This window comes from Arachis hypogaea, chromosome 2 (assembly GCF_003086295.3).
Source record: "Arachis hypogaea cultivar Tifrunner chromosome 2, arahy.Tifrunner.gnm2.J5K5, whole genome shotgun sequence".
In the NCBI taxonomy this organism is placed as follows: Eukaryota; Viridiplantae; Streptophyta; class Magnoliopsida; order Fabales; family Fabaceae; genus Arachis; species Arachis hypogaea.
This window is the reverse complement of record NC_092037.1, coordinates 8,595,916-8,613,584: the sequence shown is the minus strand read 5'-3', so window position 1 is coordinate 8,613,584 and position 17,669 is coordinate 8,595,916. Positions and strand designations below refer to the sequence as shown.

The 17,669-nt window shown below is 31.4% G+C and overlaps 1 protein-coding gene and 1 long non-coding RNA gene across 7 annotated transcripts in view; both read left to right on the top strand.

Moving 5' to 3' along the window:
- The first annotated feature begins 598 nt into the window (after positions 1–598).
- On the top strand, positions 599–1,254 carry LOC140177808 (uncharacterized). Its single transcript, XR_011869280.1, has 2 exons — positions 599–914; positions 991–1,254. It is a non-coding gene; the product is annotated as an uncharacterized lncRNA (long non-coding RNA).
- Positions 1,255–2,654: 1,400 nt separating this feature from the next.
- LOC112736444 (uncharacterized) overlaps positions 2,655–17,669 on the top strand; it is a 63,049-nt gene continuing 48,034 nt past the window's right edge. For 5 of the 6 annotated variants that reach the window (XM_072214348.1, XM_025785932.3, XM_025785923.3 and 2 more), the window contains exons 1-9: positions 2,655–2,904; positions 3,946–4,004; positions 5,364–5,413; positions 6,954–10,014; positions 10,958–11,197; positions 13,398–14,162; positions 14,569–15,423; positions 15,617–16,321; positions 16,427–17,260. In XM_072214348.1, the coding sequence (XP_072070449.1) occupies positions 7,000–10,014; positions 10,958–11,197; positions 13,398–14,162; positions 14,569–15,423; positions 15,617–16,321; positions 16,427–17,260 (6,414 nt within the window). In that variant the 5' untranslated portion in view covers positions 2,655–2,904; positions 3,946–4,004; positions 5,364–5,413; positions 6,954–6,999. The remainder of the gene's footprint in view (positions 2,905–3,945; positions 4,005–5,363; positions 5,414–6,953; positions 10,015–10,957; positions 11,198–13,397; positions 14,163–14,568; positions 15,424–15,616; positions 16,322–16,426; positions 17,261–17,669) is intronic. The other variant, XM_072214346.1, reaches the window with a different exon arrangement.

Genomic DNA, 17,669 nt, shown 5'->3' with positions numbered 1-17,669 from the left:
GAAGAGGAAAAGGAGTTGGGGATGGGGATGGAAAAAGGAACAAATTGAGAATTAGGAAGGGGTGGGATGGGAGTTCTATGCTACGTTTCTTTCTTTTTTTTTCTTTCTTTTCTTTTTTTTTTTGAATTGGGGCGTTCTATGCTATGTTTTTTTTCTTTTTTTTTGTTTTTTTTTTTTATGTTCAAAACGACGTCGTTTCAAGGTTCTGATGAACGAAAAATGCTTGAGGGACTACTAAGTCTCGGAGTGCAACTTCGAGGATAAATTTGAATAATTATTAACTTCGTGAATTATTTTGAGACTTCAGTGCAACTTCAGAGACTATTTTGAGACATAACTCTAACCTTTATTATATAATTTGTATTTATAAACCCCGCTAAAATCGGTAAATAATTAGTCAATAAATTAAATTTTAATTAGGAAAATTATAAATGCAAAACTAATATCAAAATAGGATAGAACTCGTCAAAATGAAAATTTTGATACCAATTTCAAAAATTTGGCCTAAAATTAGACCGAATGGACCGAACCGGTTGAACCGGGTCCGTGGGTCCAACCGGACCCATAATTAAAAGGGGACAGAATCACCTTCTTCCCCATTTTGCATCAGAAACGCTGAATAGCGTTGGGGGAGGAAGAGAGCTTCCTAAACCCTCAACAACCTTCCAACCACCATAACTTTTCCGTTTGAGCTCCGTTCACCGCACTGTTCGCGGTCATGCGTCTAGCGCGTCGAGCTCTACGTTTCTATTGGATCAATTTTATGGATAAGTATCAATTTCATTTCAGATTCTCAATCCCCCTTTTTATTTGAGAAATTGAGCTCATGTGATAAAATCTTGCCAAATTCGGTGTTTTAGGTTCGATTTAGCTCCCGGAGCTTATTGGGTTGAGTTGCTACGCGTATGGGAGCGGTAAGGTTTCTCTAAACTTTAATTTAATTTTAATTTTATTAGGAAAAATCTGATTTGGAACATATATGTGTATTAGGTGAGAATTAAGTTCATATATATGCATTGGAAGTAAAAAGTGAGTATTTGGAGGCTTATTGGTGATTGAAGCTTGATTTGTGGCTGGTTTCTTTGAGTTTGGGGGGCTGTGTTCTTGCTTGTGAGGCTGCCTTGGATTGAATAAAGTGATCGGCCAAGGAGTTTTATAAAGAAGATGAGAATGTTAAAGGAAGTTTAATGCTATGGCTTGGTAAATGACGATATATTGATTATAAATATGAAATGGCTTATGAATTATGATATCTGAGATACGAGTTTTTCTGGGTAACAGAACCGTGGCTCTCCACTACGTGTTCCACGTTGAATCTCGATACTCTATTGACCCTACGTCGTAAGGGTGACCGGGCACGTATGAATTTCCGGGTATGGATAACCCCAAATGAGTGATTTGAATGATATATGAATGTGAAATCTATGCATAGACTCATGGGGATGCGCGACGGGGGACAGTTTAAGGTTTTCGGACTTGTCGGGTTGGCTGTGTAATACCCTAATTAGCCTAAACCTTATTTCGCGTCGTAAAGCAAGGGTTAATCAAAGGTTACGACAGTTCTAAACTTACACATATATTATATAGAAGGAAGTAATAATAACTAGAAGCTCGATGAAGAACATAGTTCAAAAATAGAATTTTAAGAGCGCAAAACGTACTAACAAAGCTACTGACTTAAAGCATAGAAAATATGTACAGAGTAACAAAACATCATAGTATAATAGTATAATATCATAAGACACTAGCCACGATTTACGGAGTTTAAACTGGCTAGCCATATACAGACCATGTATGAAATCAGACAGTAAAAATAACTTATACAAGTTTTGTTTTTTGTTGTTTGGATGAGAAGAGAAAATAGGGTGGAAAAAAAAAATAGTGTGAGACCCACTAAAATATTTTCACTCTAAAGATGAGATGAAAATGAAGAAAAAAATGGCAAATATAAATAAAATTACACATTTATCCTTTATCATTTTTAGTCTTTTTTATCAAAATATTCTCACAAAATTTCGAATCAATTGCACAAGTGGTTTGACAAATACAAAAATTACCTGTCGCTTATAAAAAAATTGTATGATTTGGTTATTTTTGTTCCATTATAAAATATTTTAAAGATATTTTTATTGTCGACAAATATAGAAGATACTTTTGTCAATATTTTGATAATTTATAGATATTTTTGATAGTATATTCTCTGTTTTATTTTTTCTTTTTTTTAAGTAAACTATAAAAACATTCTTAAAAAAATTATTGACTAGTAAAAATATCACTGAAAAATTAAACGACAAAAATATCCACCTTACAAAATTTTAAATCATGACAAAGTATCCCAACATAAAGTAAATACAAAATTTTTATGTCGGGATATTTAATTTTTGTCATAATTTGAAATTTATTGAGAAATTTTTATTGGTTAAATCTTTGAAAAGTATTTTACATTTTCAATAATATTAGTTTACTGTTCTTTTTTCTTTCTCTTTTTCAATTTTATTTTTGTTATTTATTTATATGATTTGATTTTATTAAGAGAAAATCATATAATATCACGAATTTGTAATTTCAAATTAATGAATAAAATAGGATTTGACTAGTAACGCTAGTATAATTACATGATGACAAATTACCTCACTATCATCATCATCACCACCAAGTCATTGTGTACATATAACAACAACCAATGAGTCCCCACTCCCACAGGGCACAGACCATCAACATAATTACTAATCAATAATTGAGCAGATACAATAATTCCTCACTTTTTCTGCACTAGTTTTGCTATAAATCTTAGGTTGTTATTCTCACTGCGTTGAAGTGATTCTTGGAATTACTTAATTGGAATTTGGGATGATTCTTTTTAGCCACTTTATCATTAGTAGGAGCTTCTAGCTGCTGATGGAGGTATGTTTCTCTATATATCTTGTGATCTTGTCTTTTCTATACTAATTAATCTCCCAAAAAGGAGGATCGGAGCATGCATGGATTATTATACCGTTTCTTTCCAAAAAATGTTTACTTAATTTATTGTCTGTCACTCTGTCACCCTTGCTTTTGAGAAAGCCATGCATATATAATAAGAGAACAATCAACAAAATCGCCCATTAAAATTAGTCATAAAGATAAAATACATATTAAAATATAAATATATATTAAAAATGAATTTATAACATGTATTTATATATAAATATATTAATAATTGATTTTAATAATTAATTTTATTATACAAATAGCATATAACACTTTTATAAGAGAGTATCGGAATAGATATTATATAGATTTTGCTGTAATTAGTGAGTTGATATTTAAAAAGCGAAAACAGAAGGATTTAAAGAACAAAATATTGAAAATAAACTATACTATACTTTTCAAATTCTTCTCTTTTTTCTTCTTGTGTTTGAAATTCTAACCTCTAAAAAATGTATAAAGATTAAAGAGAAAAGAGGGAGACATGCTTGTAGAAAGGAAACACTACTACTAAAAGAGTGACATAAGATGATAAGAAGGATTGACGAATAGAGTAAAATTAAAGAGGAGATAAACCTAGATTCGTGTTGTTCTTTTATTGTCACTCAAAAAGATACTCTCTTACACTGTATATACACAAGCAAAATCTAATGATAGAAAATTAAAAAAAAAATGAAAAGGCTAATGACAAATTTTTTCAGTGAAAAAAAGAAGAAGAATTAATTAGTACTGTTCAAATAATATAAAATAAATATAAAAAGAAAAATATTAGTTCTTAATATTCCTTAAAGAAAAATGGTAGCTACTTTAAAACTTTTATTACGTACTATCTTTTACCTTTGTAGAACTGAGAAGAATTCTTGAACAATCCTGAAATTGTATTATTACCTCTCTGATTTTGTTCATGACTCATGAGCATAATTTCATATCTAATGGTTGAGTTCTGCTCATTTAATTTGTCTTGTTGATCCTCATCAGGTCCCAGGCAAACAACGAAATTGAAAGGAAGGAGAGAGGCGAAGAAAATTGGAAAGAAGGTAGTAATTCTTTTAGTATTTGGCTGGAACGATAAATGAGAGGGGAAATATTAACAAATAACAAGTTTGCTATATTTGGTATAGATAAGAATTTATTTCAGTAAGTACATGCTAATCTGTAACTAAAGAAAATGACAATCCCAGTTATTTTGGGGAGAACATGTAAATAAATATTTAGAAATTGTATGTTAAAAATTGGATTAAAAAATATTTTTTCATTTTAAAAAAAATTGTTATTGACAAAAAAATTATAAAAATTATTACTTAGTGTAAAATTTTTAAGTTTTAAGAATAAAATATTTTATTTTTTAATTACATTTGTAAACAAATTTATTAAAAATATGTTTTTTGAAAAAAATAATTTTAATTAAAAATTAAAATAAAAAGAAATAAAATTTTTGAGGTAAAAATAAAATATTTTAAATATTAAAATAAAAATAAGACTTAATTTAAATATTAAAATTTTACAATTTTTTTTTGTAATTAACTAAAATTATTTCTCAAATGTTTACTAATAATGAGTAGTCAAAAGATAACATGGAACCCACGTTCAAACCTTTGTCACCCACCCACAAATTCATTTCTTTGTTTCAATAATGGCAGACGACTTTATATTTGTACCTTTGGCCACCTAATGACTTGAAGCTACTTCCCCACAAATTGGAGCCCACTTTTTTTTTTTCCTTTTTCTTTTTCTAATAAACTCAAAGGTAAGTTAATTCGCTAGAGTACATAACTACGTATGACTGTATGTGAGTCAGTGAGCGTATATGTATTGCAACGCATAGCATCTAAATATGAGTGCTTAAGGAGTGAAAATAAGTCAGCTCAAATCAGGTTTTATTTTTAATGGGTTAAATTTGTAATAGAGTATATTGGCCTAAATCTGATATATAATTTGGTATAGACTTTTTAATAAATACTGAATCTGATTTATTGTTAAATTTGACTTAACCTAAAATCTGTCAATAAGTCTGTCTTTTTTTAATAATAATTAAATTTAAGATATAATTTAATTTTTAAAATTATAAAATATAAAATAATAAATTTATAGACAATATTGATACAAAATAAAAATAAATTATATATATAATTAAAGAGACAAATAGTTTAATAAATAAAGATATTTTAATATGATAGAAGATTCAAATTCAAATTTTTTTAAAAATATTTTGACTCCAACAAACTATCTGATCTTTTAAAGAATATAAACTTTTTTAATAGCTTGAATCTGTTATAGATAGATATTTTTTGGGGTAATGTCTTGATAACTTTTGTTAACCCGAAAGTAGTGATGATTCTGAAGTCTTTTTAATTTATTTATTTTCTAAGTTTTTTCCATTTTCGTTTGTTTTTTAGGCTGTTTATTGTGCCCACTCTTTTCTTCAAGATAAGTTGTTCACAAGAAGGTAATGTTTTCTTTATCCTGATGAAATTTTATATATATAAGAATTTTGTTATTTAGTGTGAAAAAAATATAAATTAAAGAAAAAGTGCTTCATATAACAAATAGTGTTTTTAAAAGCACTTATCAAAAAAACAATAACAAAATATACCGTGTTATAGAAAATGAATATACTTTTGTTAGGAGAAACAGCTCAGACAAATTATTTGTTGATCATAAAAATATAGAAATATAAAAATTAATAATTGGTTACATAAAAATATTTTGATATGAAGATGATAATTCAAATATTCACGTGTTATATTAAGTAATTTAGTTAATTTTTAAAATTATTTAATAATTTTTAATTATTTTATTAATTATGATAAGTATATATCAAAATTAGTTATTAGGATAAAATATATGTTAGAATATAAAATGTATATTAAAAATAAATTAAATTATACATATATTTATATATAAATATATGATAGTTAATTTTAGTAACTAATTTTAGTATGCAATTAACATTTTTATATCTTTATATAAAGATATTTTCATGTGAGAAATCATCATCTAAATTTTTTGCCACATAAAAATAAAAATATTTTGGAGAAAATTTGAAGGGAAAGAAAATGGGAGGAGAGAAAATAGATAGAAAAGTTAGTTTTTTGTTGTTTGGATGAGAAGAGAAAATAGGATGGAAAGAAAAAAAATAGTGTGAGACCCACTAAAATATTTTCACTCTAAAGATGAGATGAAAATGAAGAAAAAGGTGGCAAACATAAATAAAATTACACATTTATCCTTTATCATTAATAAATTATAATTTACATCTAATATAGATAGTGGTATTAATGTAATTTTATACTATTATAATTTTCTTTCTTTTCACTTTTCTTTCCATCCAAAAAAAAATTCTCTCTATTTTTTTTCATCCATTTTCTTTTCATCCAAACAACATATAAATAATTTTACTTTTCCTTCTATTTTCTTTCCTTTTATTTTCTTTCTTATATCCAAACAAAGCCTTAGTGTATACTATTTGTATACTAAAATACTATTTGTATAAATGTATCAAAAATACTATTTGTATATTAAAATTAGCCATTATATATTTATGTATAAATGTATATGTTATGTAGTTTATTTTTAATGTATATTTTATATTTCAACATATATTTTATATTAGTGACTGATTTTAGTGTATACATAATATAGTCGTTTATAATAATGCACAAAAGTCAGGCTTTTAATTAAACATCAATTTAAATATAAAAATATTACTTATAGACTAAAATTAGTGATTATATATTTATACATAAATGTATATGTTATTTAATTTATTTTTAATACGTATTTTATATTTTAATATATATTTTATCAGAAATGTTTAATAACAAAAAAAAATTAGTCAAAAACAATATTTATTTTATTTTCTTAACATTATCGATATTTTATATTAGTAGATAATTTTGGTATGTACTATCATGGTTGATTTAAATATTCTAATTAAATGAACTCTTTTAATGATTGAATTTGCAATTTCATGTGCATACATGCAGAAGAAAGAAGATGGGTTGCACAACTGCACAAGATCAAGAATGAAGCATGGCTCTTCCTACACCTCCTTTACCAGATTGGCTTGTCCAATGGGCAACAAAGATCTTAAAGCAAGAGCTGAACTACCTCCTGTACTATGGAAAAAACATTAAAGATCTAGAAAATCAAGTTAACAAGCTCAAGCTAGAGCGACAGAAGCTGGGTGATAGGGTTGCGGAGGATGAAGACCGCCATGGGAGAGAAATATATGATGACGTGTCAAAATGGCTGGACGGGGCTGATACAATCATTGATGCCTATGAAAAGTTCGAAAAAGAAGAAGAAGAAGCCCATATGAAATGTTTAGCTGGCTTTCCTCCTAATTTGCCAGCAAGATATTTTCTTAGCAAAAAATCAATAGAAATTAAAGGAAAAGCTGAGAGTCAGTTACAGAAGGCAAAGTTTGATATCATATCACGTAGTCGAGGGCCACCTTCAGTGAGTCTTGTTTTATCAAATGTTGATTATCAAAGCCTTCCTTCGAGAGTTACGGCCATGAAAGACATCACGAATGCATTGAAAGACTCGAGTGCTAGAATGATCGGTGTTCACGGGCCATCTGGTGTGGGAAAGACCACTCTAGTCATGGAAGCGGTTAACAGAGTTCAAAACGATCAAGAAAAGCCGAAGCTCTTCGATGTGGTGATCATGGCGAATGTGACGAAAAGTCCAAACATCCGAAAGATTCAAGGGCAGATTGCTGACATGCTGTGGATGAAACTTGACGAGGAAAGTGAAGAAGGAAGAGCAAGTCGAATAAGAGAGAGATTGAAGAAAGAGAAGGAGAGTACTCTTATAATCCTCGATGATCTTTACGGTAAAGTTGATTTGAATATATTGGGGATTCCATGGCAGAGTGGTGATGGAAATCAGAAGAATCCAAAAGGAAAGAAGTCCCTTGGCTCAAGCACTCCCAATGAGGAGACAAAGCAACAAGGCCTAGCAGATGGTGGTGTGATGATGAATTCCCAGAAGGCCTCTGATGCTTCCTCTTCTTCTTCTTTAGCTTCAAATTCGGTAATAGCGTTGACAACAGAAGAGCGCTATAAAGGGTGCAAGGTTTTGCTTATCTCAGAGGTGAGGCAAGTGCTGAATCAAATGGATGTAAGGCCAAAACTAGTTGTCCCTCTGGAACTCTTGAACGAGAAGGACGCAAGGACATTGTTCAATAAAATAGCAGGAATAGGTGACAAGAGCACTGAATTTGGAGAATTGCCAGCTCAGATTGTCGAAAAATGTGATGGATTACCGATGTCGTTAGTTACAACTGCAAAGGCCTTGAAAGGCCGAAGTCGGTTGGTTTGGCAGGATACTTATCAGAAGTTTGAAACGCAGACAATGACAGGAACACCTGAGCATTCTACACGGGTGATTTACGATCTATTAGAAAACGAGGAGCTCAGGATAACCTTCTTGCTTTGTGCTTGTATGGATAACGATGCATTAGTTTCAGATCTGGTGAGAGCATGCATTGGATTGGGTTTTCTTCGTGGGATCTACACAGTAAAGGACACCAGAAGCAGAGTGCAAGTGATGCTTATGAAACTTAGAGAGTCAGGGTTGTTGTCCGACAGCTATTCGAGTGACCGTTACACGATGCAAAATCTTGTTCGCAATGCGGCTTTGTCGATAGCATTCAAGGAGAGGCACATGCTCATGTTGAACAAAGTAAGAGTAGATGAATGGCCAGATGATGATGAGCTTAGAAGGTATGCTGCTATTTCCTTGCGGCATTGTGATATCATTGATGCCATTACTAAGACAATGACATGTGATAGACTTAAAATCTTGGAAGTTATCAATAATGATCCACAATTGAAACTTCCAAAGAAGTTCTTCGAACAAATGAAAGAGCTCAAAGTGTTGATCTTAACTGGCATTAATCTGTCACCGTCCGATTCATCTGTTGGTTGTTTAACCAAACTCAGAATGCTCTGTTTGGAGCATTGCACGCTAAGTTCATCCAAAGAAGAATTAAGTTTGAGTGAGGAATTAAGCATCATAAAAAACCTGGAGAATCTGAGAATTCTTAGCTTTTCAGGGTCTAATATTAATTGCTTGCCTGTTGAATTAGGGGATTTGTCTAAGTTGCAAACCCTAGACATAAGTAATTGCCCTAAACTTAGAGTCATTCCACCCGATGTAATCTCACGTCTTACTTCTTTGGAGGAGTTGTACATGAGAAAGACTCAAATTCAATGGCCAAAGATTATTAATGGAGACGAAAATGATGAGAGGAAAAATGCTAGCCTATTAGAATTGGGAGAATTGAATCAATTGACAAATCTTGACATACAAATACAAAGTGTGGACCATTTGCCAGAGAACTTGTTCTTTGACAAGTTATCTAGTTACAAAATTGTCATTGGCTCTTCGAATAGATATATGAAGAGAGATTTTAAAATGCCAGAAAAGTATGAATTGTCGAGATTTTTGGCAATACATCAAAAAAGTGGCATTCATATTCATTCTCACAAGGGAATCAAAATGCTGTTCGAAAGAGTTGAGTATCTTTTGCTGGGAAAACTCAATGGTGTTCAAGATCTGTTTTATGAGTTGAATTTGAAAGGTTTTTCCCATCTCAAATATCTGGCCATTCAGAATAATCATGATATCCAATTTCTTATTCATCCAAAGGACAGGGAGGAGCATCATGAGAAGGCTTTTGAGAAACTAGAGACTCTTGAACTCCATAAAGTGACGCAAATCGAGGGACTATGCTTCTCTTCATATCTTCTTTCTGAGTCCTCTTTTGTAAACTTGAAAGCCATCACAATCAATTTCTGTGAAAAATTAAAGTATCTCTTCTTGCCTTCTTTGCTTAAGCATCTAACTGCTCTTGAGACAATACAAATTTTTGATTGTGACTCTTTAAAGGAGATTGTTCCTGTAGAGAGGCCTGATGAAAGTGAGATGCTTAAGCTCCCTAAATTACACACTCTGACACTACAATCTTTAAAAGACTTCATTGGATTCTATTCCATATCAACAACAGAAAGCACCAAATTCCTATTTCATGAAAAGGTATGATCTAATTCTATTGGGTTATGCTAAGTGTACACTAAAATCAACCACTAAAATCAGCTACTAGTATAAAATATATGTTGGAATACAAATACACATTGAAAATAAATTAAACCACATATGTATTTATACACAAATACATTGGTGGCTAATTTTAGTGACTAATTTTGGTGTACAAATAGCATTTCTCAATTCTAAGCTATCTTGCATACTTTTATTTATGAGAAAGTCTAGGGGCAGTACTTTTATTAAAATTTTGTCAGTATTTAATTAGCAAAAAAAATTAAGTAATTCCATATAATTTTGATAAAATCTCACACCATTAAAAATATAAATAATAGCTAGTTGATGACTATAAATTACAAATTTATTGCCCCTAGCACTCCTCTTTATTTATTTCTTTTTAACATTTTAAAGTACACCTTCATGCAGATATTGATTATAACACACATTTTTGTTGAGAAAAAAAATTGATTTTACTCATAATTTTGTTTTATGATAACTGATTTTTTTATGTACACATAATATTTTTTATTTTATTTATATTATTGTTAATATGTGAATAGTAACAAATGAAATTAGTCTGGATAACTTGAGATATAAAGAGATTAGTTTATCTCAATCCTCTTTTTACACACTATTGAAGTGTCTATAATCCATTTTTTCAAATTTATGTTCTAATTTAAATAATAAATATTGCAATATCGACCAACTAAATATAAAAAAGATAATAAGAGTTTTGCTTCTATAATTAATGATTGTGGGTTTAAATTTTACACCAAGGGAGCATGTCAAATTTTGGAAAGTTTGAAGATTAATAAATAGGTAATTCAATACTTGATATTTGTATTTGCAAAAAAATAAAATAATACGATGAAATATCACACGGTTGGGAGCTGAGAAAATTAATTTGATAAAATTTTTGTTTTATTAAACTTGGCAGGTTGAAGTTTCAGTATTAGAGAGACTGGAGTTGAGGTCGATCCAAATAGATCAAATATGGAATGACCAAAGTTCTAATTTTGGAAATTTGATCCATTTGGATGTGAGTGGTTGTCACAGTTTGAAATATTTGTTGCCATTCTCATTGGCAAAGAATCTCAAGAAGCTTCAAAGCCTTTATGTTAGTGAATGCTACCAGATGGAGAACATCTTTCCTGATGGACCTGTAAAAGTTGCTAAGGTATGTAATTAAAATTTGTGGGTTTCCATTTTCTATTAAAAAATTAAATCAAAATGAGTATATATTAATTAAGTCATATAAATTAACTTTAGATAAATATTGATTAAAGGTTAAAAATATTAAAATATATTCACATTAGTTTATAAATTCAGTAATGCTATAAAAGAAACAGTTAAAAGTTAAAAGTTGTCTTATTTAATATTTATTATTTTTTACTTTTAAGATCATCTTTAAAATTGTATTTTGGTTTAAAATCATCATTGAAATATCTATGGTGATCCTAAAATTTTTTTTGAAGGATTATAAAGTCTCTAACAAAAAATATCTATTTCGACCTTTACTCTTTAACATTGTGAACTAATTAGTCTTTATCTTAATGATCTCTTTAGAATATATTTATGTGATATTTTTTTGATGACTATATTTATGTGATGTCACTAATATTTTATAATTTTACACAATAAATTTAGTTAATAAATTAAAAAAATAAAAAATATTAAAAATAAACTAAACTATCCTAACAATTATTCGAAATATAATATGACTTTCAATAAAAATAATCTATCAATTTTAGTTGGTATTTAATGGATAAATAAATAATTTTTTGGTGATTTAAACAAGTTAAACAAAAAATAAAGAAACTTTTTTTTGTGACTAAAGAAACGGTTTAAATAGAGAGAATGTTCCGTTTAAGATTATACTTAAACTTCTTTTAAAAAAAAGAATAAATAAATAGTTTAACATGTTACCTAAGTCTATTCTATTAATACAAAAAAAATTGATAGAAGATTAATCAATCTCAGAAAAATATTTTTATTTTTCAGAGTCTGATTATCTTTTGAGATAATTGTCAAGATCGATTAAGATATTATTTTTCCAAAATCATCCTTTCTTAATTTTCGGACAAAATTGCCCTTGAACTCCAACGCATACAGCCATACACACAATCTTCTCTCCACGGCATGAGCATCATGTGACTCCTCCAATCTCATTCATCTCTTGCATGGATTCACCGATTCACAGTAGTAGTACTTTTCATTAATCCACAATAAGCAATCGACAGATCAAACGAGTCAACTCTATTAATCTAGAACGTAATGGTGTTGCCATTGTTCCTGCCACCACTGTCGCCAACTCGCTACCTCATCCGAGCCAACCCGCCGGTTTCCAAACCCGATCATGCTCCGAACCATCATCATCATCCCCATCCTTTTGGCCTTCTCCCTCACCTTCTCAGTTCACGAGTTGACTCCGAGTCCAGCTCGTTCTCCCTCCACAACCCCACAAAACACTCCACGGCATCAGCATCCAGCATGACGGAGGAGACGGAAGACGATGACGAGAAGGACGTCGGTCGAACGGTGAACGGAAGCGGAGTATCTGGACTCGCGCCACCGATGGCAACGGACTCCTCGGAGGATGCCGAGTAATAAGGTGTACCAATCTCCACAAAAAAAAATAAGGGGTAATTTTGTCCGCAAAAAAATTGGCAACAAAAGGATGATTTTAAACCAGAATCCAACCTTAGATACGATTTTGATAGGGACAAAAAAAATTAGGGACGATTTTTATTTTTATTCCAAATTCTAAAGACCAAAATAGTATTTGACTCCAATTTTACATATACGTATAATGTTTATATACAATTATGATAGATGATATAAATTAGGTGAATGCTATAGAATATATAGATCGATTAAACATATATAATTGATATTTTTTATATCTAATTATAATTTATTTATATAGAATTATGAATTATATTTGAGCCGTGAGCTCTTGGTAGAAGCTGAGCTTAATTTTTTAAAAATAGCCTGGATTGTTAACGAATGGAGCTTAGTTATTAGGAGTATTTGACCTTGACCTGACTCGACTTAGCTTTGACTTACTTCGAATCCTAATAGGCTAATACAACATAAAGTGACATTCACATCAGCACTACATTCATTGGTAGGAGTGCAGGACTAATAGTTGCGAGACGAAAGCCTTGCGGAAGTTAACGGAAGTTACATTTCTAAAGTAAAAAGCTCATTCTGAGAAGTTTTCAAGTTTGAGTGACCAAAATCAACATACCTCCTTTTTATAATAATTAATCAAGTTACCTTCTTTTCGCAGTGGATTTGCTTGTTTATAGTTCGTGCAATCTAGCAGTGTTCTTCTGTTAATTTGATTATTATCTTGTTACTGTAAATCTATGCAGGATGCTACTTTTCCAAATTTGAAGAATATAAAGCTGAGCAGGATGAGCAGTTTGAGAAAGATATGGAATCTTAATGTCCCGGTTGAGAAACTGGACACACTGGTCATTGAAAAGTGCAATCAATTGGTGAGTGTTTTCAGTCATGACATGGAGGGAATATTTCAAGGACTAAGCAGCTTGACAGTTACTGATTGCAAGTCACTGGAAACTATATTTGACCTAACCGCCGATCAGAACTGGTATGCTCGTCCCTACCAAACTTTATTGCGGGATGTTCATTTGGAATCATTACGAAAACTGGAAAGTATATTGAGATGCAAGCAAGACCAAGAAGGGACACTTCAACTGAAATCTCTGCAGAACATAACAGTTCATGGTTGTGGCAACTTGAAAAATATATTTCCATTTACCATTGCTAAACACCAGCTTGAAAATCTGCAATGTTTAGTTGTATCGGATTGCTCCACATTAAAGGAAATTGTAGCAGTGCAAAATGTTACCAGCGACAACAGCAGCAGCAGCGGCACAAGCAATCCTGTTCCCTTGGTGTTTCCTGAGCTAACCTCCATTAAATTTTCTAAGCTACCAGAGTTCGAGAATTTCTGTGGAGGACATTGTGAATTGAAGTGTGAAAAATTAGATGAGGTGTCTATTGAACTTTGTGACAAGCTCGAACTATTTAGAGAAAGCCAACTCTTGCATGAAACATTTCCGTCCTCTCAAGCCGCAACATCTGCTCAAAGAAAGCCACTCTTTCATGAAAAGGTAATATCAAGCAGCCTTTCAAAAAATTTATTTGAATTTACGTAAATATCTCGGTCAATAAGAAATAACTACAAAAAATTTCCGTCACCAAATCAGCTACTCCTATATAATGCCAGTTGAAATACAAAATACATTGAAAATGAGTTAAATTATATATTCAAATATATGGTGACTGATTTAGTGATTGATTTTTTATGTGCCCATAGCATTTATGAGTAAGAAATTATATTAACTTGTATGTTAGATGTCATGTGTTGATCCAAACCTTATAAAAGAAATTATGACTCGTTTATGTTAATATACCTCACCACATTATTCATGTTTAACTACTTGCCAAACATTTGAAATCAGAACAAATTTATAGTAAAGGAAAACCATCAAAATTATATGTTTATTTTCTATATAGGTAATGAATAAGTTGAGGTCGATGCATATTGAGTTACAGCATACAAGTTCGTCAACTCGCTATCGACGAGACAAGTTAGAAGTTCTTCGCTTGTCCCGGTTAGAGGACACTGAGATTCTATTTCGTTTCCTTCACAGCAATCCTAATTTGAAGAGCCTATGGCTGGATAATTGTCTCTTTGACAAGTTGGTGGAGTCTCAAGAAAAGTCCTCTTCCGATGGAAATGAACACATAGGAGTTGTTCCAAAGCTAAAAACCTTGAGGTTAACCAACTTGTCTTGTCTTAAGGAGATTGGCTTTGAACATGATGCAATTCTTCAAAGAATAGAGTCATTGCTTTTAGAGAATTGTCCTAAATTGGATACTATAGTGCCTTCAAAGGAGAGAATACGTTTCAATTTCTTGACCAATTTGGAAGTGGTATATTGTAAATGCATAAAATATGTAATGCCACTTTCAACAGCTAAAAGCTTGGGTCAACTCGTCACAATGAAGGTAATCAATTGTGAATCTCTGGAGGAAATTATTGTATCAGATCATCAAACAGTAGATAAAGAAGTCGATGAACAGAGCAGGACTAATAATAAGATAGTTTTTAAACAAATGAAAGCTCTTGAACTTGTATCTTTGAAGAATCTTAAAAGTTTCTGCAGTTCCAAGATTTGTTCTCTTGAGTTTCCACTATTGGAGAAATTCGTGGTGAGTGCTTGCCCCAAAATGGAAAAGTTCTCTGAAAAAGAAATCAAAACCATGCCAACAATTATGCAAAAAGTGTATGTTGTACGTGATGAAGAGAAGAGATTGTGCTGGAATGGTGATTTACGAGCCACAATAGAACATATATACAATAAGAAGGTAAATTGTGTTTGATTCAGCTTCTTTTTTCTTTTTAACTTGAATAAGGTAAAATCGAGTTACTTTCATCACACTTCATTTTCGATTATTGCACTCGATTTAAGAGTTATTTACATACATATATTATGGATAGAAATTTGATTGTGTTTTGGGATGTGCTTGAATCGTAACTTTATTTGCAATATGTTGGCAGAAATATTATGAAGGTATGGACAAAATAAGTGTTTCCGAGCATTTGGTACTTGAAGAAGGCTGGAAGACTGAAAAAGCTCTTGACAAAGGTTGGTTTTACAGTTTGAAGACTTTGACGTTGGAAAGGTGTAAATTTGAATCATTTGCAATTCCATTTTTTGTTCTTCGATGTTTGAAGAGCCTAAAAGAATTGGAAGTGCGAAATTGTAAGAACATCACATGCATATTTGAAATGAATGACATCAAGGGAACATTCCAGTTGGAGAAGCTCACTTTGGAAGAGCTACCAAATGTGACTCACGTGTGGCCCCAACAGGATAAACAAAATGACAGCCGCTTTCGAAATCTGCAGCAGGTGTTTGTCAAGTCTTGTAGAAAACTGAAAGCCTTGTTTCCTGTTGCCATAGCTACAAATCTTAAGATGCTTGAGCAACTTGAAGTACATTTTTGTGATGAGTTGCTAGAAATTGTTGAGAAAGGTAGTGGTGGAGGTGGTGAAACAAAAAAATTTGTGTTTCTTTATCTAACATGGTTGGGATTGTTTAACTTGCCGCGACTCACTCACTTTTATGATGGAATGTTCACTTTGGAGTGTCCAGAGTTAAAGATTTTGTATCCGTTCAACTGCAACAAATTTGAACTATTTCAGACACCACAAGAAAATAGCCCTTCAATTACTAGACCAGCCCTTTTCTCAGATATAAAGGTGATTATTCTCTTAATTTCCTATCTATTAAAATCCAAATTAAACACAAACTGAGGCAAGCAATAAGCATGCCCTTTATTTTTCTTCTTTTTTTGCCTTTAACAGGACATTTCCAAGGTGAAAACTTTGAGCATGAAATCGAAGGACAATTCGGTGCTAAAGTCATGGTCACAGCAGTCCGAGGATCTTAAACTTGAATATTTAAGGGGACTAATGTTAACCTTTGATGATGATGTGAATAATGAGTACTCTACTTTGCAGTGTGAAATACTTGGGAGGCGGACACCCAATTTACAGAGAATGGGCATTATGAATTCCACAAGCCTCAAGAACATATTGTTCCCCTCTCAAAATCGCAAGATCCTTGAAAACTTAGAGTACTTGGCCCTAAGCTGCCTATTTGAGCTAAGCTCCATTGGCGGGTTAGAGTACTTGTCAAAGCTCCAGAAATTCGGTGTTTTTCAATGTCCACTTTTGAGGACAATAGAACAATATCCCTCCAGTTTGAAAAAATTGAATGTGGCAGGATGTCATGGATTACAGTGTTTATTCACATCCTCAGCAGCTAAAAGCTTAAAGCACCTTAAGGAGTTGTACGTTTATGATTGTAAATCATTGAAAGACATAGTGCGAAAAGAGCAAGGTGATGAAACAGCCACAGAAGAGATCATTTTTCAGCAGCTAAAAAGCATAAGTCTTCAATATTTGGAATGCCTGGAATGCTTTTATCAAGGCAATGCTGCCTTAAAGTTACCCTCTCTGGCTCAGGCGAAGATATGGAAGTGCCCCAAGATGATCATTTTCTCTCAACAATTGAGACAAGAAGATCCTTCAGAAAAAGTCAGCGTTTCTTTCCATAGCGGAGCTGACAAATCGGAGGTCCAACTAACTCATTATCATCAACTCAACCTCGCAGTAGGAGCCCAGTTCTTAAATCAGGTGTGGCACTAATTTAATCATGGAATAACTGAGACGTGGATAATTATTTACCTTACTTCAAAGATGTACATTATTGTTTACTAATTTTTTGCCAAATATTATATCTCGGTGCATGCTTAACATGTTTCATTTAGGATAATTTGTCAAATGAAATAATTTTTCTTTTGAAGATTAAATTAGTATAAATGTTTCAACTTTTTTAAGATGCTAAAATAGTAATTAAAATTCTGAATATATTCACGTGATAAATATTGTGAATAAAAAGATAATATATAACGTGCTTAGTTGTATTATAGTGCAAATTGATCAAAAGGACTTGATTTATGCACCAACAAAAGGGATCCGATTTCATAATTTATAATTATTTGTTACATATAATTTAAAGATTTATATTTTTAGAAATCATATA